The sequence below is a fragment of the Bos indicus genome, chromosome 26, assembly GCF_029378745.1.
Source record: "Bos indicus isolate NIAB-ARS_2022 breed Sahiwal x Tharparkar chromosome 26, NIAB-ARS_B.indTharparkar_mat_pri_1.0, whole genome shotgun sequence".
In the NCBI taxonomy this organism is placed as follows: Eukaryota; Metazoa; Chordata; class Mammalia; order Artiodactyla; family Bovidae; genus Bos; species Bos indicus.
In genome coordinates, this window is record NC_091785.1 from 42,862,622 (window position 1) to 42,890,540 (window position 27,919).

At 52.2% G+C, this 27,919-nt stretch overlaps 1 protein-coding gene across 1 annotated transcript; it reads left to right on the forward strand.

Moving 5' to 3' along the window:
• GPR26 (G protein-coupled receptor 26) lies at positions 1-27,919 on the forward strand. The gene is made up of 3 exons (XM_019988614.2): positions 1-680; positions 11,203-11,316; positions 24,547-27,919. The coding sequence occupies exons 1-3, from the start codon at positions 13-15 to the stop codon at positions 24,776-24,778; spliced, it is 1,014 nt and encodes a 337-aa protein (XP_019844173.2). The 5' UTR covers positions 1-12; the 3' UTR covers positions 24,779-27,919.

Genomic DNA, 27,919 nt, shown 5'->3' on the forward strand with positions numbered 1-27,919 from the left:
CGGGCGCGCACCATGAACTCGTGGGATGCGGGCCTGGCGGGGCTGCTGGTGGGCACGATGGGCGTCTCGCTGCTGTCCAATGCGCTGGTGCTGCTCTGCCTGCTGCACAGCGCCGACATCCGCCGCCAGGCGCCGGCGCTCTTCACCCTGAACCTCACGTGCGGCAACCTGCTGTGCACCGTGGTCAACATGCCGCTCACTCTGGCCGGCGTCGTGGCGCAGCGGCCGCCGGCTGGGGACCGCCTGTGCCGCCTGGCCGCCTTCCTCGACACCTTTCTGGCCGCCAACTCCATGCTCAGCATGGCCGCGCTCAGCATCGACCGCTGGGTGGCCGTGGTCTTCCCGCTGAGCTACCGCGCCAAGATGCGCCTCCGCGACGCCGCGCTCATGGTGGCCTACACGTGGCTGCACGCGCTCACCTTCCCGGCCGCCGCGCTCGCCCTGTCCTGGCTCGGCTTCCACCAGCTCTACGCGTCCTGCACGCTCTGCAGCCGGCGGCCCGACGAGCGCCTGCGCTTCGCCGTCTTCACGGGCGCCTTCCACGCTCTCAGCTTCCTGCTCTCCTTCGTCGTGCTCTGCTGCACATACTGCAAGGTGCTCAAGGTGGCCCGCTTCCACTGCAAGCGCATCGATGTGATCACCATGCAGACGCTGGTGCTGCTGGTGGACATCCACCCCAGGTGAGGACGCGGGGCGGGGGACTCGGTGGAGGCGCGGGGTGGGAAAGGGGGTCCTTGACTCCCCCCACGCTCCATCGTGCAGCTTTGTGCAAGCCCCTTTAACACCGACCCTCCGTGTCCTCTTTGGAAAACTGAGGTAGGGGAAAGGGGCAACGTTGTGAGTCTCAAGACAGGTGCTTAGAGTATCAACCAAGCAGGACCTCCCAAAAGGTGGGTGAGATATGAATGCATACATTCTATGACTCATGGGGATGGAAACCACAGAGAATCGGAACTTTGCTGGGCTTCTTATTTTACATGTGTGGTGTTCACTTTAAGTAACAGCATATATGGGAAGGCAGTGATCTCTGTTCACTGTTGAAGGCCTTTGCATGGCTCTCATCAGGCCCTGAGAGCCTGACCAGGATGCTTGGGGTGCTGCTAAGAGGTCTCAGACAGCAGGGTGACGCTCTGCTGGCTCTTTCCTTTCTCTGGTGCCTGGCACTGCCTCTGTCTCCTGCTCGTGTGTGTCTGTGTGTGTGCGTGCAATAGAGAGAGAGAGGTAGAGGGAGAGGGGGAGAGAGAGAGAGTCCTGGGCGGCCCCTTCCTCTGCGGTCCTTAAAGGAGCCTCTGAAGGGCTCTGGGTCAGGCTGGGGAGGTCCTCCTGTCCCTCCCAGACAACGCCCTCTGGTGTCTTCTGGACTTGGAGTACCTGCAGAGGGAGGGTGTCATCCTGAGACTCCCATGGTGAAACCTGCCCACCCACCTCCATCCTCCCCTGGCTGCTGTTTCTCAGGAAGGCAGCTCGGGGTGGGCAGTGTGGGTTAGGGTGCCTCCCTCTCCCCACCCCTACCCCAGCAAGTCCTACCATCCCCCCACCCCCACCCCCACCCCCACCCCCCAGCCTCTCAGGGACAGAAGGCGGAAAGACTCAGCTGAGCTGTCCTGAGAGCACCTTGGCTTTCCTTACAAGCAGAGGGAAGTGAGGAGGGAAACTGCTGCTGGGTCTCTGTTCTATAGACTCTGCTATTTTATGTCCTGATGCTCTGGACCCTTGAAAGGGGGTTTTGGTGTCAAGATGGCATGAAAAGTGAGGCAGGCAGAGAGGACCAGTGCATGGGAGGCCAGGGGCCAGGGAGGGAGCTCCGTCCCCAGGGTGCGAATGCCTCCCGGGCCGGGAAGAAGCAAGCTCCTAGGTGAGGGGAGTCAGTCTGACCAAAGGCTCCTTCAGTTCTGAGTTCTTCTGCGCATGAGCAAAAACAAAGAGAAGACCTTGAGCTTCACGCTGTCTGAACACAGAAGGGCATGTAAGCCTGTGTTCCCTGTTCCCCTCAGGATGGTCCTTCCAGATTACATGCCGGTCCAGAGCTTCTAGTTGCAGAATCTTCCTCCCAGAATCATGTACACTACGTCCCTTGTGAGAGACACCAGGGCGTGTGAACCATGTATGAAAATGTGTGAGCTCCACACACACAGGCTTACGTGCTTGTATGTCAGCTCCCTGTGTAACAGACCACAGGTGTGCACCGACACAAAGACTCGCCCTGCCTCGCAGCACGTGGCCATGCATGGTCAGTGTCACCTAAGGATCGCAGTGCTGTTCCCCTTCCCATCACCCTGGGGTGAGAGGACCTCACTTGAGAAGGTGCGTCTTCCCTAGGACATTCACGGGGAGCGCTCTAGAAGCGGTAGGCAGTGTTGTTGAACTCCTGGCACTTGAATGAGTGAGCCCACTCATTGAGAATCTAACAGTGGAGGAGGGAATCAGCTGGGAAAGGAATCAGTTCTTATTTAGACCAGTACAAACCCCATCGCCACCCTCCCTTCAACTTCCAGAACAGGAGGACGGTGGCTCCTTTTCAGCCCATTTAAGATGCTACTCAGTCTTGTCCATTTCTTTGTGACCCCATGGACTGTAGCCTGCCAGGCTCCTCTGTCCATGAAATTTTCCAGGCAAGAATACTGGAGTGGGTTGCCATTTCCTCCTCCAGGGAAATCTTCCCAACCCAGGGATCAAACCTGCATCTCTTGTGTCTCCTGCATTGGCAGGCAGATTCTTTACTGCTGTGCCACCTAGGTCAGGTCCAATCTTGCAGATGTCTAACGGACTCCAGGTCAGACACCACGGAAAGAGGTCCCGGGGGAGTCAGGAGAAGAGGCAGGTGCTCTGCTGGCCTCCGGGCCTCTCTTCCCTCCTCCGCGCCCTTTCAGGGGGATGCTCACTGCTTCTGAGCCCCAGGAAGCCCTGAGGAAACCCTCTTCCCAGAGCCCTGGGGTCCTGCAGGGCCAAGGAGCAAGAGCAGCCTGCAGTAGGGAGAGGAAGGGCTTCTGGGAGATGGTGGGGATGGATTGCCTTCTGCTGATTCCAACAGGCCCTGCTGGCGGAGGCTGGCCAGAGGTTGCAGAGGAGTGGGCAGGCACGACTGCACTGTCCTTTCAGTGACCACAGCCCGCCTTTTTCTATGGGGTCCACTCCCAGAGGGAGAGCGTGAGCAGTGGCCTCACAGGAGGGCACCAGGTCTTGGACAGTGGATCCTCAGGCTTCTTTTTTGAAGGTTCCAAACTCTTCTTCCCCACAAGTGAGAAACGGCAGAGCTAGCTCCGGGGTAGCGGAGGAGGAGGCTGCCCCTAGTCCCCCCATCCTCCGGCACTAAGGCTTCAGGCAGCTTCCAGGGCCAGTTGGTCCTGGGAGCTGGGGGAGTCCAGTCCCGATCAGTAGAAGTCAGGCTTCCTTGTTCAGGGTGGAAGGTTATGGTGATTTTGTTCACCGGAAGATTCACTTCACAGCCACCACCCTGCTGGCCTCCTGGGACTTAATTTTGAGTTTTCCCTGAGGCCCAGGGTGGCATTTGTCAGGAAGCTCCCGAGTGATGCCGGCTCTTCCTGCAGAGCATTTGACAGGGAGGATGACGGGCTGGATTCCTCTGCTTCAGCACCACCTCAAGGTCAGGGACTCTCTGCTCTAAGTTGAATCAGGGACCCTGAGAGACCCCCCCTTCTCCCATCTTTCTGGAGTGGTCTCTTGGGTTACTGCTGTCACAAAGGAATTGGGAATTACTAATAGTTTTTACCCACCTGGTCTCTAACCACTCAGTCTACTGGGTTCAGTTCTCCCAGATCACAACTTGGAACCGATTATAGTCAGATCCTATCTCTGGTGCCCTCAGGGACGCCGATGGGGAGCCCTGATGGGGGGCCCTGCATGGGGGGCCCTGCCTGGGGACCCCTGGTGTTGATGCTGCAGCCCTGCTCTCTGCATGTAGTTGAAGGCACCACTGGCTGGCACAGGTTCATGACTTCAGACTGGACCTTGGGTGAAACATAATGCATGCTTGTGATCAAGGGCTATAGGGTGAGAGCTGAGCCAGAGGGTGTCAGAACTGTGCAAAGCTAGATGGAAGGGCCCTCCCTGTGCTGTTGATTTTGTAGATGAAGAAGTTACGACCCCCAGGGAAGAGGGGGCAGTTGCCATGTTTAACAGATCTAGATTGTGGGTCCACCCGGGCCTGCCCCCAAGGTTTATGGATTATGCGGCAATAGTACAAATGGAGTTTCACAAGCCATCTACATGAATATTGAGATTTTCTAAATTCAACTTCAGTTCAGTTCAGCTCAGTTGCTCAGTCATGTCTGACTCTTTGCGACCCCACGGACTGTAGCACCCCAGGCCTCCCTGTCCATCACCAACTCCTGGAGTTTACTCAAATTCATGTCCATTGAGTCGGTGATGCCATCCAACCATCTCATCCTCTGTCATCCCCTTCTCCTCCCACCTTCAGTCTTTCCCAGCATCAGGGTCTTTTCCAATGAGTCAGTTCTTCGCATCAGGTGGCCAAAGTATTGGAGTTTCAGCTTCAGCATCAGTCCTTCCAATGAATATTCAGGACTGATTTTCTTTAGGATGGACTGGTTGAATCTCCTTGCAGTCCAAGGGGCTCTCAAGAGTCTTCTCCAACACCACAGTATAAAAGCATCAATTCTTTGGCACTTACAAACTGTTAAATGAAAGATGTTCTAACCTTCTGCCTTGAGAAGTACACATTTATAACGCTTTGCAAGGCTGGGTTCAAACAGGGTTCTCAGGTTCCTCGGACGTGGTGAGGAGAGCAGAACTGGCTTTGTGCACACAGCCCACCTGCCTCGTCTCCCAGCCTGGCTCCCCCAGCTCAGAAAGGGGCCTCTGTTGTACAAGGTGGACACTGCAGGATCTGCATCCACATGTTGCTCACAGATGTCATGTCTCTGGTCTCCAGCTGAGCACAGAGGTGGCACAGTCCACCCTTAGGAGGATGGGGCCAAGGATGATGCCTGCACACCTTCTGGAAGCAGGACCAGGGCATTTGGGCAAAAAATTCCATATTTCTAGAGTTTGGTCAGGTGGCACTGGTGGTAAAGTACCAGCTTGCCAATTCAGGAGACACAAGAGACTCGGGTTCGATCCCTGGGTTGGGAAGATCCCCTGGAGGAGGAGGGCATGGCAACCCTCTCCAGTATTCTTGCCTGGAGCATCTCATGGACAGAGGAGTCTGGTGGGTTACTGTCCACAGAGTTGCAAAGAGTGGGGCATGATTGAAGTGACTTAGCACACACACACACACACACACACACACACACACACAGCTTGGTCTAGGATGGAGCATGTGGGTTCTGAGTGTGCCCATCCCCTTAGCTCTGAACTCTTCATTTCCTGGGGAGGCCTGGATCCCTCAGTATCCAGGGCCCAGGACAGGCCCCCAACTTTCAGGTCTCAGGGCAGGATTGCTCACACCAGTCCTGACCCCAAGCTCGAGGCTTTTCTCCACCATCAGTCAACCTGTTTCCTAGCCTTTTGTTTCATTTTCCAAAAAGCCAGAAGGCAAATCCAGATGTCTCTCTGAGTCCTGGGCCAGCTACTGTCCTCTGGGGGTCAGTTAGGACCCACCCCCCACATGTTTTAGCCACAATCACCTCATGTGCTGACTTTTCAGATATCCCCAGGATAATCCATCCTTCTGCCCCATTCCTGAAGCCTCCTGGGGAACATGTCTTTGACCCCACATGTCACCTGGAGAGCCCATCTCCTTTTGGCTCAAGGGAATACTGTGTCTTGTCATAGCCTTTGGGACCAACTCTGCTCCCCCCGCCCCCCGCCCTACCCAACACACACACACACACACACACACACACACACACACTGGCACTGTGCTTGCACTCTGGGCCAATGAACCTGGCCAAGAGAGCTTCGGGCCTCTCACCCTCTGTGCTGCATGGGAGCCCAGACTCAAGCTCAGATCTTACTGGCAACAGTCTGTAGTCGCAGTGTGCTCTCTCATAGATACAGGAAGAGAAAGTTTGCAGTGGGAGGGAGTTTGGGGGTTCAAGGCAGTGCTGGGCCGTAGGCATTGTTTCCTAGATACATACTGAGTGATTAACACTTAGGATCCACACTGAGTGAATGCTGACTCTGAGTCAAGCACTGTCTTAGCTCCTTCTGGGCTGTTCACTTAGATAAACTCAATAGGATCCTGCCATACAGGTACTTACCTTGTCCCCATTTTAGAAATGAAGAGGCTGATGCACAAAGAGCTGTGTGACTTGCCTAAAGCCGCACAACAGGTCAGTACAAGAAGCATAGACTTAAGCCCAGAGGTCTGGCTCTGGCGCTGCTTGTGTGCTGACCACTCAGTATTAAACAGAGAGGACTCTCGGCCATGGAAGGGTTCACAGCTTCACATTCTATTGATAAGCCTTGCTTTGTCTGAAAGGCTCAAGATTCTTAAGTCTCAGCTTTAAAAAAAATCTGTGCTAGAGCAGATTTCTACTATCATCACTTTTGATAAGGTCACTTTAAAATGACTGAGTATTAATTTTCTTAAGGGTTGTTCATTACTTCAGATGGCATACTCTCGTTACGTTTTTCTGGGTACAAGATGTTGAGCTTCGTAGTGTGGGAACCCAGAAAAGGAATGTGTCTGTGGAGTGCCTGCTGTTTAATCCTTCTCTCCTGTACAAAGCTTTGCAGGAACAGATAAAATGAATTCCCCACAGGCACAGGTTTTTACAATGAAGAGTGACCTTGATCGTGCTAGCCTCTGAAGGGTCTGTTTTATTCCTCGGAGAGTCCCTGAGATGTTTCTGTTTATCTTTCTGAGGACCTTCAAAGCTTTAATGAATGTCTGTCTTTAAATATTCCTCAAGGCTCGGGGGCAGGATTGTCTGCTGTGGTGGGAGGAAGAGATGCTGCTCTTGGGGAGACAGTTGGGTCCTCAGACCCTCAGCAGGAACCCAAGTGCCCCCTCAGGGGTGGGGTTGGGGGGGCAGAGGAAGCTTCTCCCTCCTCCAGAGCTGGGTAGCAGATGAGTCACTTAGTCTCTGCTAAGTGGCTGCTCTAGCCATAGGCCTAACTGTGAAATCCACCTCCGATAAATGAGGAACCAGATTCAGAGAGGTTGAGTGACTTCCCTGAGGCCACACAGCTGTGAGGGCACAGCTGGGACTAGGACACATAGCCAGAGCGTGCTCACTGATCAGGGTTACTCTAAAATGTCTGAGAAAAGGAAAACATGGCTGGGGGTCACACCCCGGAGGAGGGCCAGCTTCCAGTGTCACCACCAGATTCTCTGGTGCCCCTTGATGAGTCATTTATGGTAAATGAAAGTGATCCTCATTTTCAAGGAGATGTCCAGAATCCTGTACTCCTTCCAGTGGGTGAATGTACTGTGATGACTCGGGACTCCTAGCTCAGCCCCCACATCTGCAATTCCTACACTGATCACACTGAGTTTTGAGAGAAGGATTTCATTATTAAAACAAGAGGTCCTGTGTTGTAAAGAATGTACCAGACATGCCACGAGGGTGACTGTTGTTCTGATTTGCCTGGGACTGTGAGGGCTCCCAGGATGTGTGACTTTGAGCCTGAAAATCAAGACCGTCTCAGGCAAACCAAGACGGGCTGGTCACCTCACTGCACCCAGATCTCCAGGGTGGGGACCCGTGCCTTCTCTCCATGCCCACTTATATCTGCACAAGTCACAAGAGCCAGAGGTCTTTGCAAGAAGATGCTACAGACACCCAGGTGTAAATGGAAAGTGAAAAGATTTACGATGACTTTTGCTGTGTGACTTTAGGCAAAATCGCCCTTCTGTTCTCTGCCTTCTTGGTTGTATGCTTCAGATTTTCTGAATGAGATGATGTACACAAATCCTCAGGGAGGTGTAATGACCCCAGTGAGTTGGCAGGTGACACTCAGAGTCAGATGACCTGGGTTCAACTACTGCCATCACTTAGGGAGACCAACCATCCTGGGTTGCCCGAGACGGAGAGTGGTCCTCAGATGTGGGATCCTCGGTCTGAAAACCGAGCAGTCCTGTGTAAACCATCCAGGCTGCAGGACTTTCAGTACTAAACCCGGGACAGTCCTGATTACCTGGGGCAAGTCGGTCACCCCACTGCTGCCCTTCTCCCGATCACTGTGCGATCTTGAGCAAGTTACTCAACTTCTCTGTGCCTCTGTCTCATCTGAAAAAGTGAAGATTACAGTTTATCAGTCCTAATCTCATAGGATTGGGATTCCCTGGTGGCTCAGACGGTAAAGCGTCTGCCCGCAATGCAGGAGACCTGGGTTCAATCCCTAGTTCGGGAAGATCCCCTAGAGAAGGAAATGGCAACCCACTTCAGTACTCTTGCCTAGAAAATTCCATGGATGGAGGAGCCTGGTGGGCTGCAGTCCCTGGGGTCGCAAAGAGTTGGACATAACTGAGTGACTTTACTTACTGTATTATAGAGATGTGAGTATCAAATCAATGAATGCAAATGAACCCCTATCACAGTATCTAAGATAGCATATATATTAAATCAAGAAATCAAGAAATGTGGGTGGCTACTGATACGAGTGATTAGAAATTAATTCATGATGTTAGTCATGAGTAATACATTTCAGCCAGTATGAAATCTGTCTGTACTGGGCCAGACTCCAGTTCTCAACTTTCTAAATTCCTGGAAGGATACAGTCAACGGAGGAAAAAAAATCTGCAGGAATTTTAGGGGAGCAGTCCAAAGTAACATAGAGTTGTCCATCTGTGGCTAGAAATCTGACAAAGAAGAGCCGTGATTAATTAGTAAAATGTTGGTTCTTGTGGAGGGAAGGGGAGGCTGCCTTGGTGTCCATGCTGCTCACGAGCCTGGCTCATGAACGTTCTCCCCACTCCTTGCTTTCATTGAACAGACTGACCTATTTTGGTATCAGGTCACCGCAGCCTGGCTTCCCAGGAGGCTCAGTAGTAAAGAATCTTCTTGCCAATGCAGGAGACACAGGTGATGCAAGTTCAGTCTGGAAGGCTTTGCAAGGCTGTGTTCAAACTGAGGGTTCTCAGGCTCCTCAGATGCGGCAGGGAGAGCAGAACTGGCTTTGTGCATACAGCCCGCCTGCCTCGTCTCCCAGCCTGGCTCCCCCAGCACAGAAAGGGGCTTCCATTGTACAAGGTGGACATGGCAGGATCTGCGTCCACATGTTGCTCACAGATGTCATGTCTCTGGTCTCCAGCCGAGCACAGAGGTGGCACAGTCCACCCTTAGGAGGATGGGGCCAAGGATGACGCCTGCACACCTTCTGGAAGCAGGACCAGGGCATTTGGGCAATAAATTCCATGTCCCTAGAGCTTGGTCTGGGTTTGCCAGGTGGCGCTAGTGGTAAAGAACCAGCTTGCCAATGCAGGAGACACAAGAGACTCGGGTTTGATCCCTGGGGTGGGAAGATCCCCTGGAGAAGGAAATGGCACCCCACTCCAGTATTCTTTCCTGGAGTATCCCATGGACAGAGGAGTCTGGTGGCTACAGTCCATGGGGCTGCAGAGTCAGACACGACAGAGACTGAACATGCACGCATGCACACACTGCAGCCCTGGCCTGACTTCTGCCAAGTTACCTTTCCTCCTGATGACTCTGTCCACAGTCTGCTTCCCTGTCCACTTCTGCAATCATGTCATTTATTTTAATGTATGCCTGTGGCCGATTCATACTAATGTATGGCAGAAACCATCACAATATTGTAATTATCCTCCAATTAAAATAAATCAATATATTTTTAATTATAAAAAAATAAGTAAGAAGTAGGAACATATGGCCACATTGGGCCTGTGATCTGGAGGACGTGATGCCTCGCTTGTGGAGATGGACAGCCCGGCTGTTGCTCATGCATTTTGCTGAGGCTGCAGGAAAGGGGTTGCAAGAACCACTGCTCCCAGCTGGCCTAAGATGTCAGTTCTCGAAAGGTGGGGAGCAGAGCGGAGTCAGGAACAGGGTGTGGTTAGAGGTGCAGGTGGGCATCCTCAGAGCTGTGTCCCTGATTCTCCAGGGGCTTAATGGTCCTGTAGCTTCACCGAGCTTCATCTCTGAAGGAATCAAGTAACTTCTTCAGTCACCTGATAATGTCATGTCTGTAGCCCTGGGCTTGCTGGGGCTTTGGGGTGGAAGAAATAGGGCTGAAGGTGTGGAGGAAAGGAAGCCCGGGCCACAATGCACACAGAGTCCAGGCTGCCCCAGCTGGAGGGTACCTGCCTCCAGTCACCCAGACACGCATTCAAATTCTGCAACCGCTTACCAGCTGAGCAAATCATTTGGCCTCAGTGAACTCAGGGTCTTCATTATAAGGCAGGGCAAGTAACACTTACCTGGCAGGATCAAAAGATAAAGAATTAGAGATAAGAATTAGATAAGGTAAAGGTAAGAACTAGAGATACTACCTAGGGAGTGTGTTTATTTGCACTTGCTTGGGCACTGTGCTAATTGCTTTGTATGCTTCAGGCATTTAATTCTCAAAGCAGCCTTTTGCAGCACTTTATTTTATGTCATTTTTTTTTTAATTGGAGAACAATTGCTTTATAATGTTGTGTCAATTTCTGTTGTACAACGAAGTGAATCAGCTATATGCGTACATACAGCCTCTCTCTCTGGCGCCTCCCTCCCACCCCACCCCCATCTCGCCCTCTAGGTCATCACAGAGCACCAAGCTGAGGTACCCCCATTGTACAGAAGCTTCCCACTAGCTTATCTGTTTAGCACATGGTAGCGTATACATGGACTTCCCTGGTGGCTCAGATGATAAAGCATCTGCCTACGAGGCTGGAGACCTGGGTTCGATCCCTGGGTCAGGAAGATCCCCTGGAGAAGGAAATGGCAACCCACTCCAGTATTCTTGCCTGGAAAATCCCATGGACGGAGGAGCCTGGTAGGCTACAGTCCATGGGATTGCAGAGTCAGACATGACTGAGCCACTTCACTTTCACTTCAGTGTATATATGTCAGTCCTAATCTCCCAGTGGGTCCACCCTCCCCTTGCCGCTGTGTGCAGAGCTTTGTTGTATTACTCTCCATATTTTACAGATGACGACCCAGTGATGTCAGACAAGTTACCCCAGGTCACATGCTTAGAGCCTAGTTGAGCTCGGGTCTCTCTGGCTCCATGGCCAAGTTCCCACTCTCACAGCCACCACCTGCACACGTGAAAGTGAGTCCCTGTGCCTGGCCGCCCGCCCCGTGACTCACCTTCTCCCCCTCTTGTGCGCAGCGTGCGGGAACGCTGTCTGGAGGAGCAGAAGAGGCGGCGGCAGCGAGCCACCAAGAAGATCAGCACCTTCATAGGCACCTTCCTCGTGTGCTTTGCGCCCTACGTGATCACCAGGTGAGCTTGGCCGGTGGGCCCAGAGCTTGGGGCGGCTGGGGTTGGGCGCAGGGCTCCAGAGAGCCATGTGGGCCTTGCTTGGCCACGTGTTTTCCAGAGGGTGGATCGGAGGATGAGAATGAACTTGATAGATGAGGGAGAAGGAAGCCATATGCTTTTGCTTTTCAGCCTCAGATTCTTCTGGATTAAACTTAAGACCAAAAGGTAGTGAGACTCCCCACTTGATTGCAAAGCACATCATTCTAACATTCAGTCCCCAAACCCAGGAAGCTCTAAAGGAGGAGACAAGGGAGAAGAGATAGGGGAGAGCAGCCTTCAGGGTGTGGGTTCTTACTGCCAACCAAGTGCAGGAGAGCCCCGCCTGGAATCCCCGGCCCAGACACCCTGATCAGCAGGTGCCACCTGCCCAGGGCGCAGGGAGCATGCTCTGTGCCCAGCCAGACGGGCCCTCCCATCCACAGCTCCAGGATCTGCCGCTGTGAGTCCAGGCGTCGTGGCTTGTCACGTTCTCTCCCTGTCCCCATCCCCCATGCCAGCCAAGGTTGCAGTATGATGGCCTCAGGGCTGTACATTCCAGAAGCCAACCTCTTCCAACTACAGAATTTTCCTTACATGTTGTAGCCAGAAAAAAAAAAAAAGTATTACCCGCTGGTTTTGCTCACTGGAGAGGAAACACCCCTGCACACACAAATTTGTATCCAAAATGGCTTAACTATTTGGGAGGATGAAAACAGAAAGGATTTTGATGTTCTGTTGGAAAGTGGATGTTGAGCCTGGCAAGTAGGAGCTGTGCAGGGTTTTGTGTGCGTGTGTGTGTGTGTGTGTGTGTGAAAGAGAGAGCATCCCCCAGCATCCCTCAGCCTCCCCTCAGCATCCCCAGAATCCCTCAGTATCCACTGCTGCTGCTAAGTTGCTTCAGTCGTGTCCGACTCTGTGCGACCCCGTAGACGGCAGCCCACCAGGCTGCCCCGTCCCTGGGATTCTCCAGGCAAGAACACTGGAGTGGGTTGCCATTTCCTTCTCCAATGCATGAAAGTGAAAAGTGAAAGTGAAGTTGCTCAGTCGTGTCCGACTCTTCACGACTCCATGGACTGCAGCCTACCAGGTTCCTCCATCCATGGGATTTTCCAGGCAAGAGTACTGGAGTGGGGTGCCATCACTAGCACCCCCATTATCCCTCAGCATCCCCCAGAATCCTCCTGCATCCCCCAGCATCCGTCAGCATTCTCAGCACCCCCAGTATCCCTCAGCAGCCCTCACCATCCCCCAGCACCCCCAAGCATCCTCCTGCATCTGCCGCATCTCTCAGCATCCCCCAGGACCTCTCATGACCTCTCAGCATCTCCAGTATCCCCCAATATCCCCCAGCATCCTTCAACATCCCCCAGCATCCCTCAGCATCCCCAGTATCCCCTAGCATCTCTCATCATTCCCTGTATCTCCCAGCATCCCTCAGCACCCTGATTATCCCCCAGCACCTTCCTGCATCCTCAGGTGGCTGGGACCTGGAAAGGATGCCCTGCTTCACCATCCCCCAGAGAGGGATGGTGCTCCAGGGAGGAGAGGCTCACTGTGCCCAGGTCCCTCTGTCTCTCCCTGTCCTTCCTCACACTGAGCTGAAGCCTGGCTCCCCATAGTTCCACCCACACTCCCAAACCTGCTTTCTGCAGTCCAGGAGGATGTCTGTCCCGGGGGCCCTGCTGATGGGCAGTGAGCCGGGCTCCCCCTCAGCAGCACCTGTCTTCTCTTCTCCAGACAGCACAAGCTCAGAGCATCTCTCACTGTCTCTGTGGTAGCCGCTCCCTCTGGGGGAAGGCTAGTGGGCTTACCTCTCACTTTAAACATAGGACATCAGGCTGTCTGCAGATCTCTGGATGAGTCTGTCCTGAGCAGAGCAGATCCATCAGTTCTGCCTTCTAGAACTACCCACGAGACCTCAGCCCTCCTGACAGTCTGTGTTGTGAATGGGGGTGTCCTGTGCATCGTGAAATGTTGGCAGCCCCTCTGTCATCTACTACTGCCCACCAGCAGCACCTCTTCCCTCCTGCTCCCCGCTTTTGACAACTAGAAACGTCTCCAGACACTGACAGATCTAGGCAACCTGGGGACCAGAAACACCCCTGGGTGGGAGCTCCTGGTCTAGGTCTGCCATATCTAGCCAGGACGTCAGAACTTGCAGAGATGCGGGTTTCTGTGGGACACGAAGCCCAGGCAGAAACACAGGAGAGTGGGTTTCAGTTGCTCTCCGAGGGTGGGCTGCAGAGTTTGTCAGCTTGGGCTCTGGAGTTCAAACTCCAGCTCCTCTACTTCCTGCTTGCTGCGTGACCTTGGGCCAGTGATATTGCCTCTCTGAGCTTCCAACCTGTCATCTATAAACCAGAAGTGAGCAGTGCCTGCCCCTTAGGGTTGTTGTAAGCGTTCAAGGGCTTCAAGCCTGGGGAGCGTGTGTGTCACGGGCTTGGTCTGGATGTGTCCACCCTCCCTTCTTTACATACCGCACCAGCCACAGTGCCTGGTCTGGGACTGGCTGGCGTGTGAACTAAAGGGGCCTAGATAGAGCAGGGAGAGATGAATCAGGAAGGGAGGGCATGCGGATGCCCCTTCTCTTAGCTCCCACAGTAAAGGGGACTTGTAGGCTAATGAGGTGAACTTGAACCCTCAGAGGACAATAGGTAATTCAGCTCCAAATTTAAGCTATTGGATTTTTCCCTGGCTTAATCGCATTTCCCCACAAAATTTTCCTTTTTTCTGATTATAGCTTGCTTCCCTCTAATGGTGCCCAGAAAAAAAAACCATTTCAGTGAAATTGACAGTCGGTTCACAACTCAATATGTTCTCTCCAAATGGACATGGTGCATTTGGACTTTAAAAAAACACTCATAAAACTGTTCATCTTTTGGGGGACAGATGGCAACTTACAGGGGAGGAAAAGAGATGCTTAGGAAACCTCTGCGAAACCCTCCCCACCCCCACTGCCACCACCCCATCCGGCCACTGCCTTGACTTTCTTGTGTGCACAAAGGAACCATCCTAAACCAAGCTCAGAAAACATGCAAGGTCAGCTCAGTTGCGTCCGACTCTGTGACCCCATGGGCTGCAGCACACCAGGCTTCCCTGTGCATCACGAATTCCCAGAATTTACTCAAACTCATCGAGTCGGTGATGCCATCCCACCATCTCATCCTCTGTCATCCCTTTCTCCTCCTGCCTTCAATCTTTCCCAGCATAAGGGTCTTTTCAAATGAGTCAGTTCTTCACATCAGGTGGAAAGGCTGAAAGTATTGGAGTTTCAGCTTCAGCATCAGTCCTTCCAATGAATATTCAGGACTGATTTCCTTTAGGATGGACTGGTTGGATCTCCTTGCAGTTCAAGGGACTCTCAACAGTCTTCTCCAACACCACAGTTCAAAAGCATCAATTCTTTGGCGCTCAGCTTTCTTTATAGTCCAACTCTCACATCTATACATGACTACTGGAAAAGCCAAAATATGCAAACATCCCGTCATTTCATTTTGCCACGTGTTTCCCCAGCACCTTCTCTGTGCAGAGCCAGAAGGACACCTGCAGGGGAGGCATGGCCTGGTGGGGCTCTGCAGGAGACCTCCTGTGAGGGGGGCACAACCCTGTAGATACGGCGCCCCCACGTGGATGGAGCGCCCTGACGGGGCATCTGATCGGGAAGTGTCTCAGACTTCCGAGGCATGACCGAGTGAAGTGGGCATGGCTACACAGGGGGCAATCCCAGCAGAAGGGACAGCGGGGGCCAGGTCTAGATCCCCACAGGGGAGCCACCAGCCACGGGTCCCACTGAAATACTTGAATATGACTTGTCCAAATTGAGATGTGCCGTAGGTATGACATGCATGCTGGGTTTCCAAGACTTAGCATGACTACACACACACATACATATTATATATATATATATATGTACACACACACACACACACACACACACACACACACATATATATATAAGATTCCTGGTGGCTCAGCAGTCAAGAATCTGTCTGCAATGCAGGATACACAGGTTCTATCCCTGGGTCAGGAAGATCCCCTGGAGAAGGAAATGGCAGCCCACTTCAGTATTCTTGCCTGAAAAATCCCATGGACAGAAGAGCCTGGTGGGCTACAGTCCACAGGGTAGCCAGAGTCAGACACGACCAGCTAGTAAACCACCAATATATGTATAGTTAAAACTTTTCATATCAATTCCATGGTGAAATGGTGCTATCTTGGATATATTGAATTACATAAGGTTTGAAGTTAACAGAACTTCACATGTTTCTTTTCACACCTGAGGCTCACCTTCTTCTTCTGTCGGACAGTGCTGGCCTGTTGCCAGAGACTCTGGGGTCCAGGCACACCCGTGTTCTTACTCCCAGCTCCCTCATCCCCTTTACCTCTAGATCGTTCTTTTCTGAGCAGGAACACCTTCGTTCCTGGGATGGTCCTTCTGGCCGAGCTGCCAGAGTGCTCAGAACACCTCCTGCCCTGTCCAGCGCCCTGCTCAGCGCTGCTCATCTAGACGGGCAATACAGATACTACTATTTCCGGTAACTCCACAAGGACAACCTCCGTCTAAGCAGCCTGCATTACTACTTCTCCCCCTCTGATCTTACTGGGGGAAGACATGTGCAAGCCTGTGGGTTGATGTTAGATCAGCCGTGGGAAATGCTGGGAGCTAGCAGAATCAGAACATCAAGAGAAGGGGCTTGTGCTATGACATCTGCCCCCGATTTGAGCTGATCCGGAAGGTCCAGCTGGCGGGGGGCAGATCCCTTCTCCTTATCCACAGTCTGTTCACATCTGCCTGATAACAGTCTCAGATTGGGAAGCACCATTCTTGGGTTAAGAACCACTCAAGTCTTCAAATAAATTCTCAGACTTCCCTTATTGGAGGATGTGGGGTCTCTATAACCATGCATGTGTGCTAAGTCGCTTCAGTTGTGTTTGACTCTTTGTGACACTATAGATTGTAGCCCTCCAGGCTCCTTTGTCCATGGGACTCTCCAGGCAAGAATACTGGAGTGGGTTCCATCTCCTATTCCAGGGGATCTTCTCGATCCAGTTATCGAACCCTCGTCTATTATGTCTCCTGCATTGACAGGCAGTTTCCTTACCATTAACGTCACCTGGGAAGGCCCTTTATAACCATACCTATCACTTATTCATGAGAAATGCTGGGCTGGAAGAAGCACAAGCTGGAATCAAGATTGCCAGGAGAAATATCAATAACCTCAGAAATGCAGATGACACCACCCTTATGGCAGAAAGTGAAGAGGAACTAAAAAGCCTCTTGATGAAAGTGAAAGAGGAGAGTGAAAAAGTTGGCTTAAAGCTCAACATTCAGAAAACGAAGATCATGGCATCTGGTCCCATCACTTCATGGGAAATAGATGGGGAAACAGTGGAAACAGTGTCAAACTTTATTTTTGGGGGCTCCAAAATCACGACAGATGGTGATTGCAGCCATGAAATTAAAAGACGCTTACTCCTTGGAAGGAAAGTTATGACCAACCTAGGTAGCATATTGAAAAGCACAGACATTACTTTGCCAACAAAGGTCTGTCTAGTCAAGGCTTTGAGTTTTCCAGTGGTCATGTATGGATGTGAGAGAGAGACTGTGAAGAAAGCTGAGTGCCAAAGAATTGATGCTTTTGAACTGTGCTGTTGGAGAAGACTCTTGAGAGTCCCATGGGCTGCAAGGAGATCCAACCAGTCCATTCTAAAGGAGAATAGTCCTGGGTGTTCTTAGGAAGGAATGATGCTAAAGCTGAAACTCCAGTACTTTGGCCACCTCATGTGAGGAGTTGACTCATTGGAAAAGACTCTGATGCTGGGAGGGATTGGGGGCAGGAGGAGAAGGGGACGACAGAGGATGAGATGGCTGGATGGCATCACTGACTCGATGGACATGAGTCTGAGTAAACTCCGAGAGGTGGTGATGGACAGGGAAGCCTGGCATGCTGCGATTCATGGGGTCGCAAAGAGTTGGACACGACTGAGTGACTGAACTGAGCTGAACTGACTGATGACTTATTCAACACCTATAATGTAGCCAGGATATACCAATACCTACCCTGTACAGCTCTCCTTCAAGGTGAGTGCTAGAATCTCCATTTACTGAGGATCAACAAGGTGAGATGAGTGGCCCATGGCCATAGCAGTAGCAACTGGCAGATCCAAGGGTTCAAGGCCAGTACCAAGCCTGTTGGCAAAAATTTAGCCCTGTGACCATGTTACATCTCCAAAGCCTGTGGACCAGGTGCTGAAAATATAGAAATGTTTGTCCACAGGCTTTTGATCCAACTTCTAGGCCCAGGCATCTTGGCATGAACCTAAACATCCAGACTCCTGTGGGTAAACGCCAGGCCGGTGAGTGAGTCCTTTCACTAGAAGCAGCAGTGTTTGCATGGAGTCACCTCTGACCTCCCACCAGACTGACAGCAGCTTGTGCAGACCTGGAGTCGGGCCCAGAGGTCATTACTACTGGCAGCTGGAGTCATCAGCAGATTTAGGTGGCCCGGCACTGACCATGCATCCTTACCTCTCAGATTCCCACATTGCACCAACCAACCAAAAAGCCCCTTGCACCTGGATTTTGGGGCATGTCAGATGACAGAGGAACGCACTGGAAACCTCCACCCTCACTCTTTTTATTTGTTTGGCTGCGTTGGGTCCTAGTTGTGGCACACGGGATCTTCTGTTGCAGTGTATGGACTCTAGTTGCAATATGTAGGCTCAGTAGTTGGAGCACGCGGGCTTAGTTGCCCTGGCGTGGCATGGGATCTTAAGGCGTGGTGTGTGGGATCTTAGTTCCCTGGCCAGGGATCAAACCCATGTCCCCTGCATTGGAAGGCAGATTCTTAACCACTGGGCCACCAGGGAAGTCCCCCCACCCTCACTCTTAATAAGGGTCACTGCCTTCTATTCACACACTTACACCAAAAGCCCCAGTGGGCCAAGTCTGGCTTTTTGCAGAGTGTGTGAGCAGGGTGTGAGGATCTGCAACAGATTCTCATCCAGAAACTCGAATTACACTTTTCGGAATTAAAATGCACTTTTTAGAAGCATTTGTAAGGCTATTGTCTCCCCAGCGACATATGCTTACAAGTAATTATGATTATCTCAGATCATCGGAGTGGGGCCTCGAGGCCGTTGTGGATCCGACAGCAGCATTATTGTGGCTTTTCAGAGTCATGGAATTATGACAGCAGAGGGCTTTAATATGCCCAGTGTTAATATTCTATTAATCAAAGGCCTTTTCCCTGCTAGTGGCTCATGAACATTTAAAGCTCAGCTTGTTGTTTAGTTGTGTCCAGCTCTTTTGCGACCCCATAGAACATACCCCATCAGGCTGGCTCCTCTGTTCATGGGATTTCCCAGTTAAGAGTACTGGAGTGGGTTGCCATTTCCTTCTCCAGGGGATCTTCCTGACCCAGGGATTGGATCTCCTGGATTGCAGGCAGATTCGTTACCAGCTGAGCCACCAGGGAAGCCCAGCTTGTTACTTATGTATCTTCAAATACACAGACCAGATTCTCCAGAAGTCTTGAGAAGACACCAGGCTTGCTTCCCAAAGGATGTTCTGTGGCCTGTGTTGCACTTGGTGCACGGCATGTGTGTGTGTGTGTGCATGTGTGAATGTGTGTGTGAGTGCCTGTGTGAGTGTGTGCGTGTGTGAGTGTGTGTGTGAGTGGGGGAGAGATGATATCATGGAAGTGTGAAGAGGGGGCACCAATTTACCACTTTAAATTCAAGGGTTGAAAGTGAAGGCCTTTTCTAACCTAGAACTGACTCAAGGAGCTGGGAGGTGCCGCCTGGCACCCACAGTCCAGGTTCAAATCCACCCCCCACGCCCAGGCCACGTGGCCTCAGCCTGTCACTCTGCCTCAGGTCCTGCCCTGTCGTGTGAAGGGCAAGGGACACTGCCAGGGGGACTTGAGACCCTGTTTGTGAAAGTGGCTGTCAAAGCCCCGAGCCTCTGAGGACCCAGAAGAGAAGCTGGGTCTGGGATTACTGGTGTTACCAGTCTTCTTCTCTCCCCCAGAATTTAGTTACTTTGCAGATTCCCGTCATCGAGCAGAGCTGAGACACTGGTTTCTCCGGGAGGAGGGAGGTTGGAGACTGCCCAGGAGTCCTGGCAAGGGTATCTCCATCCTCCTCCCGGGACCAGGGTGGCCAGGTGCCAGGTGGGGTCTGAGAGCCCTGTGGGTGAAGGCCGAGGGGGCGGCTTCCCAACTGTCAGCCCTCTGCTGTGACAGCCAGCACAGAGACCTCCCTGGGACCCAGACCAGAGGGCCTTGTGCCCAGAGAGGGGAGATGCTCCCTGGAGGGGTCCCCCGGAACAAATACAGAGCAAAGGGGATCCAGAGGTGGGGACAGGCAGGTAGGTCAGGGCCACAGGTGTCTGCTCTGGGTCACCTTGAGTCAGGTAAACACCCATCTCCACACTCAGCTTCCGACTTGGCAGCAGCAACATCCTGCAGCATCTCACACCTCCCACCCCAGCCAGGCTGTGCCCCGGGACCCCCAGGGGCTCACTGCCATCTCTGAGCCACCCGAGATGCTCAGGAAAGCGGACTCCTGACCTCCCCTCCCCCTCAGTCCCCAGCCTGACCAGCCGCCCAGCTGTTGCGCTCTCGGCCCAGGGGCTCCTCGGGGGAGCTGTGTCAAGGTTGTCCAGGACAGGCTGGACATTCTAAGCACAGAAGTGTAAATGTTTCCCCGGCACACTGCCCGATGGCAGAGGTTTCTTGGGCACATGCCTCAGGCGGGACCTGGAAAGTCACCTTGGTGCTTACTGGACAGTGGGGGCAGGGAGCAGGGAGCCCTGCTTTGTAGGGAAAACACCCTTCTCCCTGGAGGGGAAGGGCCAGTGCCCTGCTCTGGGGGCTGTTGACCTCTGCTGACCCCAATGTTGACCCTCGGTGCCCACGGGCTCCAGGAGCTCCAAAGGGTTTGGTGCCATGTTGGTGTTATGACCAGGGGCCCATGAACAACCAGATCCTGCCTAACACCCTCTGCACAGCCACAGGCTCCTCAGTGGACGTGGGTCTGTTTCCCAGCCCTGCCGCTGTAGCTAACTGCCACTCACTGAGCGACTTCAACAGTAGAACTGTGCAGCTTCAGTTAGAGGCCGGAAGTTCAGGATCAAGGTGTCAACTGGGTGGGTCCTTCTGAAGCTGCCAGGGTGCTCTTCCAGGCCTCCCCACTGCCCCCCTAGAGTTTCTGATGATTTACGTGCCATCTTTAGTGTCGCTTGGCTTCATAAGCATCACCCCATCTCTGCCTTCATCTTGCAGCATTCTCTCTGCGTGCATCTGTGCCCAGACTCCCCACTTTTGTAAGGACACGGTCATCACATGGGCTTAGGGGCCCACCTTCTCCAGCAACAGATTACACCTGCAACAGGCCTGGTTCCAAATAAGGTTCCACTCTGAGGTGTTGATTGGAGAAGGAAATGGCAACCCACCCCAGTATTCTTGCCTAGAGAATCCTGTGGATAGAGAAGCCTGGTGGGCTGCCCTCTATGGGATCACACAGAGTCGGACGCAACTGAAGTGACTTAGCATGCATTGGAGAAGGAAATGGGAACCCACTCCAGTGTTCTTGCCTGGAGAATCCCAGGGACGGAGGAGCCTGGTGGGCTGCCGTCTATGGGGTCGCACAGAATCGGACATGACTGATGTGACTTAGCAGCAGCAGCAGCAGCTGAGGTGTTGAGAGTTAGGACTTCAGCCTATGAATTTGGGGAGACATAGTTCAACCTACAACAGGGGGCTAGGGTGAAAGGAAACCAAGTCCCCCTTAATTAACTAACACCTGAGCCAATAACCCCTAAACTCAGGGCTCTTGGGCCAGACCTGCGGGCAGGGGCAGGAGAGCGGAGCTCAGTAATCCATCATGTGCAGTAGCAGAGAGGAGAGGCAGAGCGTAGCAGGCCACATTGAGCACACGGTGACCCTGCTCACGAGGAAACTGTGACTGATCAGAATAATAATGTCCCTTTCCTGGAGGGGAGGGTGTTCGGAGGAGGTGGCTGGACCTGGCATGAGAAGACGGGCTGGAGCGTTCCCTTGCCCAAAGGTCATCTGGGGACCATGTGGCCATCCCCTGCCCAGATGTGAAATTAGAAAGAAGCAATTGTAGCAACACAGAAACCCCTGCCCATTCCCCTAAAGCAGTGGGGACTTGGAACTGTCAGAGCTGGAACAGAACAAAGCCAGCCACTGTGGGCACATGGCAGGGGGGGTCCCCACGCACAGGAAAACCAGAAAGCAGGTCAGCCAGCACATCTGGTCGCGGAAAGTCCTAGGTTCACCTTGCCCAGGGGCCCTGTGGGAGCAGTACCCAGGCCCAGGCTGATCTGAAGCATCTCTTTGCCTGGAGGCCTTGGGAAGGCCAGATGCTGGCTTTTTGGAATAGAAGTCCTGTGCACTGTGGACCAGGGGTGACCGAAGTGCTGGGTGGCACATAGCAACTTCACAGAAAGGGAGTTCTCAGGGCCGGGAGGGACCCCAGAATTCACCCTGTCCAATCGGCAGTGCGGAGATTTGAATCCCAGCGTGGCACCCAAGCAAGACGTGGGTCACAGTTAGATGCAACTGGGCTTCCCATTGAGGAGATGCTGGCTCGCTGCACAGTCCCTCTGAGCCTTGATTTCCTCATCTGTAAAGTGGGATGAATGACACCCATTCTGCAGAGGGTAACCGTAAGGTTAGAGAGTGTGCACATCTCATATTTGGCCCAAAGGAGATACGCAACTGGGAGTTGTTATTACTGAGCCAGGCATGTGCAGACTGGACATAAAATCTCTGAGAAGCAAATGCAATAGATTTTACCTCTTAATTATCTAAATGGTGAAATTTTAAATTGTCCTCAATAACTTTATTCTGTGAAATCTACAGAACCTGCAAATAATAATTTTGATCTTGCTGGATGGTTTGATGCTATTTGGCTCTTAATAAGTTCTCCTACTGCTGCTGCTGCTAAGTCGCTTCAGTCATGTCCGACTCTGTGCGAACCCATAGACATCAGCCCACCAGGCTCCCCTGTCCCTGGGACTCTCCAGGCAAGAACACTGGAGTGGGTTGCCATTTCCTTCTCCAATGCATGAAGGTGAAAAGTGAAAGTGAAGTCGCTCAGTCCTGTCCGACTCTGAGCGACCCCATGGACTTCAGCCTACCGGGCTCCTCCATCCCTGGCATTTTTCAGGCAAGAGTACTGGAGTGGGGTGCCATCACCTTCTCCGAATAAGTTCTCCTAGGAGAGCTCAAATGCTCAGACTGAATTTATCTATATGGAGAAAACTAGACATTTTGGAAAAGCAACCGGGCATTGCATAGCAACAATACGTTGGCATTCAGCTATTTCATTGTTATTATTAGGTGTGAATTCTAGACTCAGGGGTTTTGGTTCCCTTATGCTCATCACTTCCCAACATAGATTTCTTAAAAGTACAGATTTCCCAAATGCCAACAGCTCCATTTTTCCCCATTCAGGCTTCCAAGGAGAAGAGCAGATCATTGGCCACATTTCCCCTCAGGATGGGAGGGCAAGGGCAGAAACAGGATGCCAGATAGAAGGGCCTTAGAATGGAGACATCAAGGATCTGTTCAAAAAGGGAATCATTGCAACAGGGAATCTCACCCCATCAGCGTCCTTCCTCCTCCTTCCCTTCTTGAGCTCGTCCTCATGACCTAAACCCAAAGAAGCCTTCAGGAAAATCACTCAAGTTGGCAACACAGGGTCAGCCCAAGCTCGGTGATTTCAGTACCTGGGTTCTCACCTGGGCAGCCCTCCATGCTGAAAGCCACCCTGCCTTCCATCCTGCCGACCCCTCCCTCACCCCACCTCCCAGGAAGGATACAGATGCCAGATTCCAGTCTGAGCACAGTTAGTGGATCCTCCGCCATCATGGACTTGCTGTGTGATGCTGGGCAAACTCTTTCCCTCTCTGGGCCTTGATTTCCTCATTTGACAGTGGGTGGGGAGAGGGTAATTTATTATTTCCAAGCTCCCTCCCAGTTCTGTGGCCTTTCGTACCTTCTATTAATGCTGGTTAATGTCCAAATATGGCCAAAGGTTCTGGACACATTTGGAAGAGAAGAATTAATGTCCTGATTCGGAGGGAATTCCCTGGTGGCTCAGACAGTAAAGAACCTGCCTGAAATGTAGGAGACTTGAGTTTGACCCCTGGGTCTGGAAGACCCCCTGGAGAAGGGAATGGTTACCCCACTCCAGTATTCTTGCTTGAAGAATCCCATGAACAGACTCTGCAGGGCAGGCTACAATCCATAAAGTCGAAAAGAGTCGGACACGACTGAGCAACTGACAATTTTACTTTCTTTCCATTTACATAGAGGAAGGCTGTCGCTCCCTCACAGCATGACCTTAGCACTGTTGAATGGAGTTGTCGGATGGGTTTCAGAACCGAGCCCCTTTGACACAGAAGCCGCCTCTTCCCTCACCTCCTCCTAAAGAATGAGGTCATGTTAGGGCATCCCCTACTGCTGCTATTGCCAGGGGCCCCCAGATCCCAGCCCTGGGAAGAAGCCTTTCTCACCAGCAGATTCTTCCCTGCTGTGAGACATACTTTGAGCTTTGCCGAATATTTGGAAAATTGTTCTCAGCCCTTCCTCCCAGGCAACCTCCCTTGGAAGGCAGAGCTAGGATTTGGAGCAAAGAATCCCATCTCTTCTGGCTGCAGTGATCATAGAGATGATCTTATCCGACTTCTCACTTTTCATGTAAAACATCCAGGCCCCAGGAAGGGAAATGACTTGCCCAGGGTCACAGAGCAAGTCAGCAGCAGAGTCAGCGCCAGTGGCCAGGATGCAATGAAACCGAGTGCGTGTCTCAGATCACCTTGGGTTCCCGAATCAGACACACCTGAGTTCAAATCCTGCCTTTGCAGTTTACTGGCAAAGTCCCTAACGTCCTTGGATGTCGATTTCCTCACCTGTAAAATGGAGCTGTCTGAACTTCCAGGGTTCCATGACTCACGTGTAATATGTGTCACTAGAACAGTACCTGGCCTAAAGGAAGTGCCTGGTGGGCGGCCACCGCGTTAATGGTTGTTACTGCTGTTGTCATTGTCACTGGAGGAGGCAGCCTCAGAGACTCTGAAGCTCTCACAGGAAGCCGGGGTCAGGGGCTCAGACCGGAGCGCAGGCATCGCCCCGCTGTGCTCTCATAACCCGACATCCTCCCGGTCTCTGTCCACAGGCTGGTGGAGCTGTCCTCTGCAGTACCCATCAGCTCCCACTGGGGGGTGCTGTCCAAGTGCTTGGCCTACAGCAAGGCCGCGTCCGACCCCTTCGTGTACTCCTTACTGCGACACCAGTACCGCAAGAGCTGCAAAGAGATCCTGAACCGGGTCCTCCACCGGCGATCGCTCCGCTCCTCCGGCCTCACCGGGGACTCCCACAGCCAGAACATTCTGCCGGTCTCCGAGTGAAGGACGTTGCTCCGCTGGAGAGCTTGGAAGGAGGCGGCTGGTGAGAAGAAGGGGAGGGCGGGATCGGGGCGCCTGGGTGGACACCGCCAGCCACCACCACCTCCAAGCCTAGGGATGCTGGACCCCCGGCTCGGGGCGGCGTTGAAGCCTGGTTCCTGGTGCCTGCAGGGCAGACATTGAACTGCCCCTGTTTATCACCAAAGGATGACCAAGGCACGTGCTGTGTGCTCTGGCTTTTCTTTCTGAGAAGCTCCTTTGAGCTCTGAGACTCAGCAGAGACTCCCCAGGAGTCACTCCCAGTGCGGTCATGATCAAGGACTCATAATGCTGGTGGCAGGTGGGGAAGCATGGTGTCCACCGGCTTATGCACCCCAGGACCATTGGGCTCCATGCTGAAAAGAAGCGGCGACCTCTGTGGGCCATCGGTCACCCCGGGAGCGAGGTTGGCAGTGGCCATTTGGGCCCAGGTCTGACATGGCCACATGCTGTGGTGGCTGCTGTAATCCAAATATCCTTCCGCTGGTACTAACTCGGTTGTGCTCAGCTGGGACCTCGGGCCCCCAAGCCCAAGGGGAAAATGTCGAACAGCTAGTGTTACCCAGCTGTGGCTGACAAGTTACATTAGACGTAGTTCTACTGGATTCACCTTTTCTCTCTCTCTCCCCTCCCCCTTCCCCAAAGCTAACATGTGTGTGCGTGTGTAGACAACCTTAGCATGAAAATGGTTTTCAATAGGCAGGTACTACATGCAATGATGTTCTTTGAAGTCTGACCCAAAGTCACCTTCTTCTGATTCACATGTCATAACTATTGGAGCCAAGGAGAGGGCAGAGGAACGTGCCTGGCAGGTCCCCAAACCTCAGTCTGTGACTTGAACTTGAAGGAAGCGTTTCACCTTGTCTCACGTGTCTTGTCGGGCATGTTCTTTGAGGTGATTGGAGAAGAAAAGGCCTGAGCAGGTTTTTAGCCTGATTTTAAAGCACCTGGTTCCATCATCCCTAGGGTTCAATATCTTAGTTTCTGTAAGTCATGAACAGACAGTCGAGGCTTCCCAAGGTGATCCAGAAAGTGCTCTGGGCCCATGATGGGACAGTGAATTTTTACCGAAAACCATAACTCAGAAAACTATGCCAATCCACTAGCAGCCGCCATCTTGTTCTCATCAAAACAAGGCGAGTGGGCCAGGCTCTGCCTGTTTGCCTTTTTACCATTTCGAGTGACGTGTGCATGCTGAGAGCAGTTATTTTTCCATCCTTCACTCTAACAAGTGACTCCTCCAGGGTGGAAAGATGGGAGCAAAAGGCTCAGAGGGCTCATTCTCCCCTTCCTTTTCTGGGCACAGCCTGACTTTGGAGATGTAGAAGGGAGGACCCTGTTCCACAGGGACCAGCCAGGAGGAACCTGATGCTTTTCACTGCTGAGTGGCCCCAGTATCAAAAAATAGCCAAGTGTGTGCATGTTTGAAAAGATGGTGTCTTACTAACCGTAGCTCCTCATTTAGAAAACAAGTCACTGAGCCTGGCCTACTCTTGTCTCGATTCTAAGTTTCCATGGAGACCGATGTAGCCTTGGAAGCCTTGACGCCTCCCCATCGCAGCTGGAGGTATGCTCACACCTGCTTAGAGGAGCCAGTGGCACACAGCCCTTCCCAATTCCGTGTTCTGGGACATCACCTTGGTAGCTTGAAATCAGCCACAATGGGCATATTTATACCGTGAAAGTCAGCAAAGGCTACAAACCAGGCCCTTTTCTCCACTGAAAACTCATTGCTAAGCAACTCCCAGTACATCACTGCCCATACGGGACTTTGTGTGCTCCCGAAACAAAATTGCTCTGGTTCAGAGCACTTTTGGCCCCTCAGGTTTCAATCACAACAGGTATTCACTTTTGTTGCGCTTTCCTAGCATCAAGCAGCTGTTCCCCCTTCGCTGTCCCAACCCCCAAAGCATCAGTGAGGTTGAAGACAGGCAAAGAGCCAGGAAAATGTGCATCATTGAATCCGACCGTCTCTCTTTCACACAAATGCTCTTTGGGCAGCGAAGGAGTGGTGACCCAGTGGCTGAGGTCAATAGTCAGATTCAAACAGTCAAATAAGTTTTCATCAACATCAGGTTGGAGGAATAACTGTCAACTCCTCTTCCTGCTTGCTCTGTGCAGGCAACAAATTATACTCCCAGAAGCAACTTGATCCCTTCCACCTCTTCTTTAGCTAAAAAGCAAGATCTGTCACCTATAACGCCACACATGTTGAGAAGAGGCATTTCGTAATTTATACTAAACCGTAGGACTGCCAACAAACCAACAGAACCAGTTGTATTAGCATCATGGTGACAGTCCCCCAAAGATGCCAGCTGATTGGGTACTTCCATTATTATTAGGACACAGGTATCAAAACCCAAGGAGAAGTGAGAAGAAGATCACTTCATTAGTGATCAACATCCACCAACTCTGCTAGGATTACCTTGAGATAAATGTTTATATTCATCTGTATACAGTCTATAAAATTTCCCCAGCTTCATTATTCCCAAGAGAATTATCTACCTCGTTTGGTAATTTATCAAGTGTCACATGGATTTCTCAGGTAAAACTTAGGAAGGTCCAGATCAGCATCTCTGTGAAGGGCCTGGGATGACTTCCTTGACAGCAGCCCAGCAGAAGGCTTGATGTTGAAGGCCTGAGCTCTGGTGGACAGCTGGGCTGAGTGTGAAAGCGTTTCAAGAAGCTGGAGAACAGAGCCCAGAATGGAGAGGATCTCAAATCCTAAACCCACATACAGGGCTCAGTTCCTAGCCCAGCGTGCTCTGAACTTATAGGTTTAAACTCCACCACAATGTCTTTCTCAGTCACTCTGCAACTCCAACTTTTCTTTATGCTGCTTCTTGAAGGAGGGGATTTCCAAGCCCTGGGACCCACGGTGGGTGAGGGTCATGGCTTTTGGGGTTTGTGTGTCTCATGGTCAGCTGACCTCCCAAAGATGTTTCCCTGACAGCCTGCCTGTTTTTCCAGAGAAGTCACGGCAGCAGGGGAGGAGGGGAAGTTGCCTTGACTCTTCTCACACTGACTGTACCTTCCTTCTAGGACTCAGCTCAGCCTTCTGTCACCGTGAGCAATAAACCTCTGTCCTCATGTTTGTGAAATTAA

Excerpts from the sequence above, each read along its gene's own strand:
- GPR26 (XM_019988614.2), top strand. The coding sequence starts at position 13 with ATGAACTCGTGGGATGCGGGCCTGGCGGGGCTGCTGGTGGGCACGATG. Across the intron at positions 681-11,202 it reads CTGGTGGACATCCACCCCAG|CGTGCGGGAACGCTGTCTGG; the intron begins GTGAGGACGCGG and ends TCTTGTGCGCAG. Across the intron at positions 11,317-24,546 it reads GCGCCCTACGTGATCACCAG|GCTGGTGGAGCTGTCCTCTG; the intron begins GTGAGCTTGGCC and ends CTCTGTCCACAG.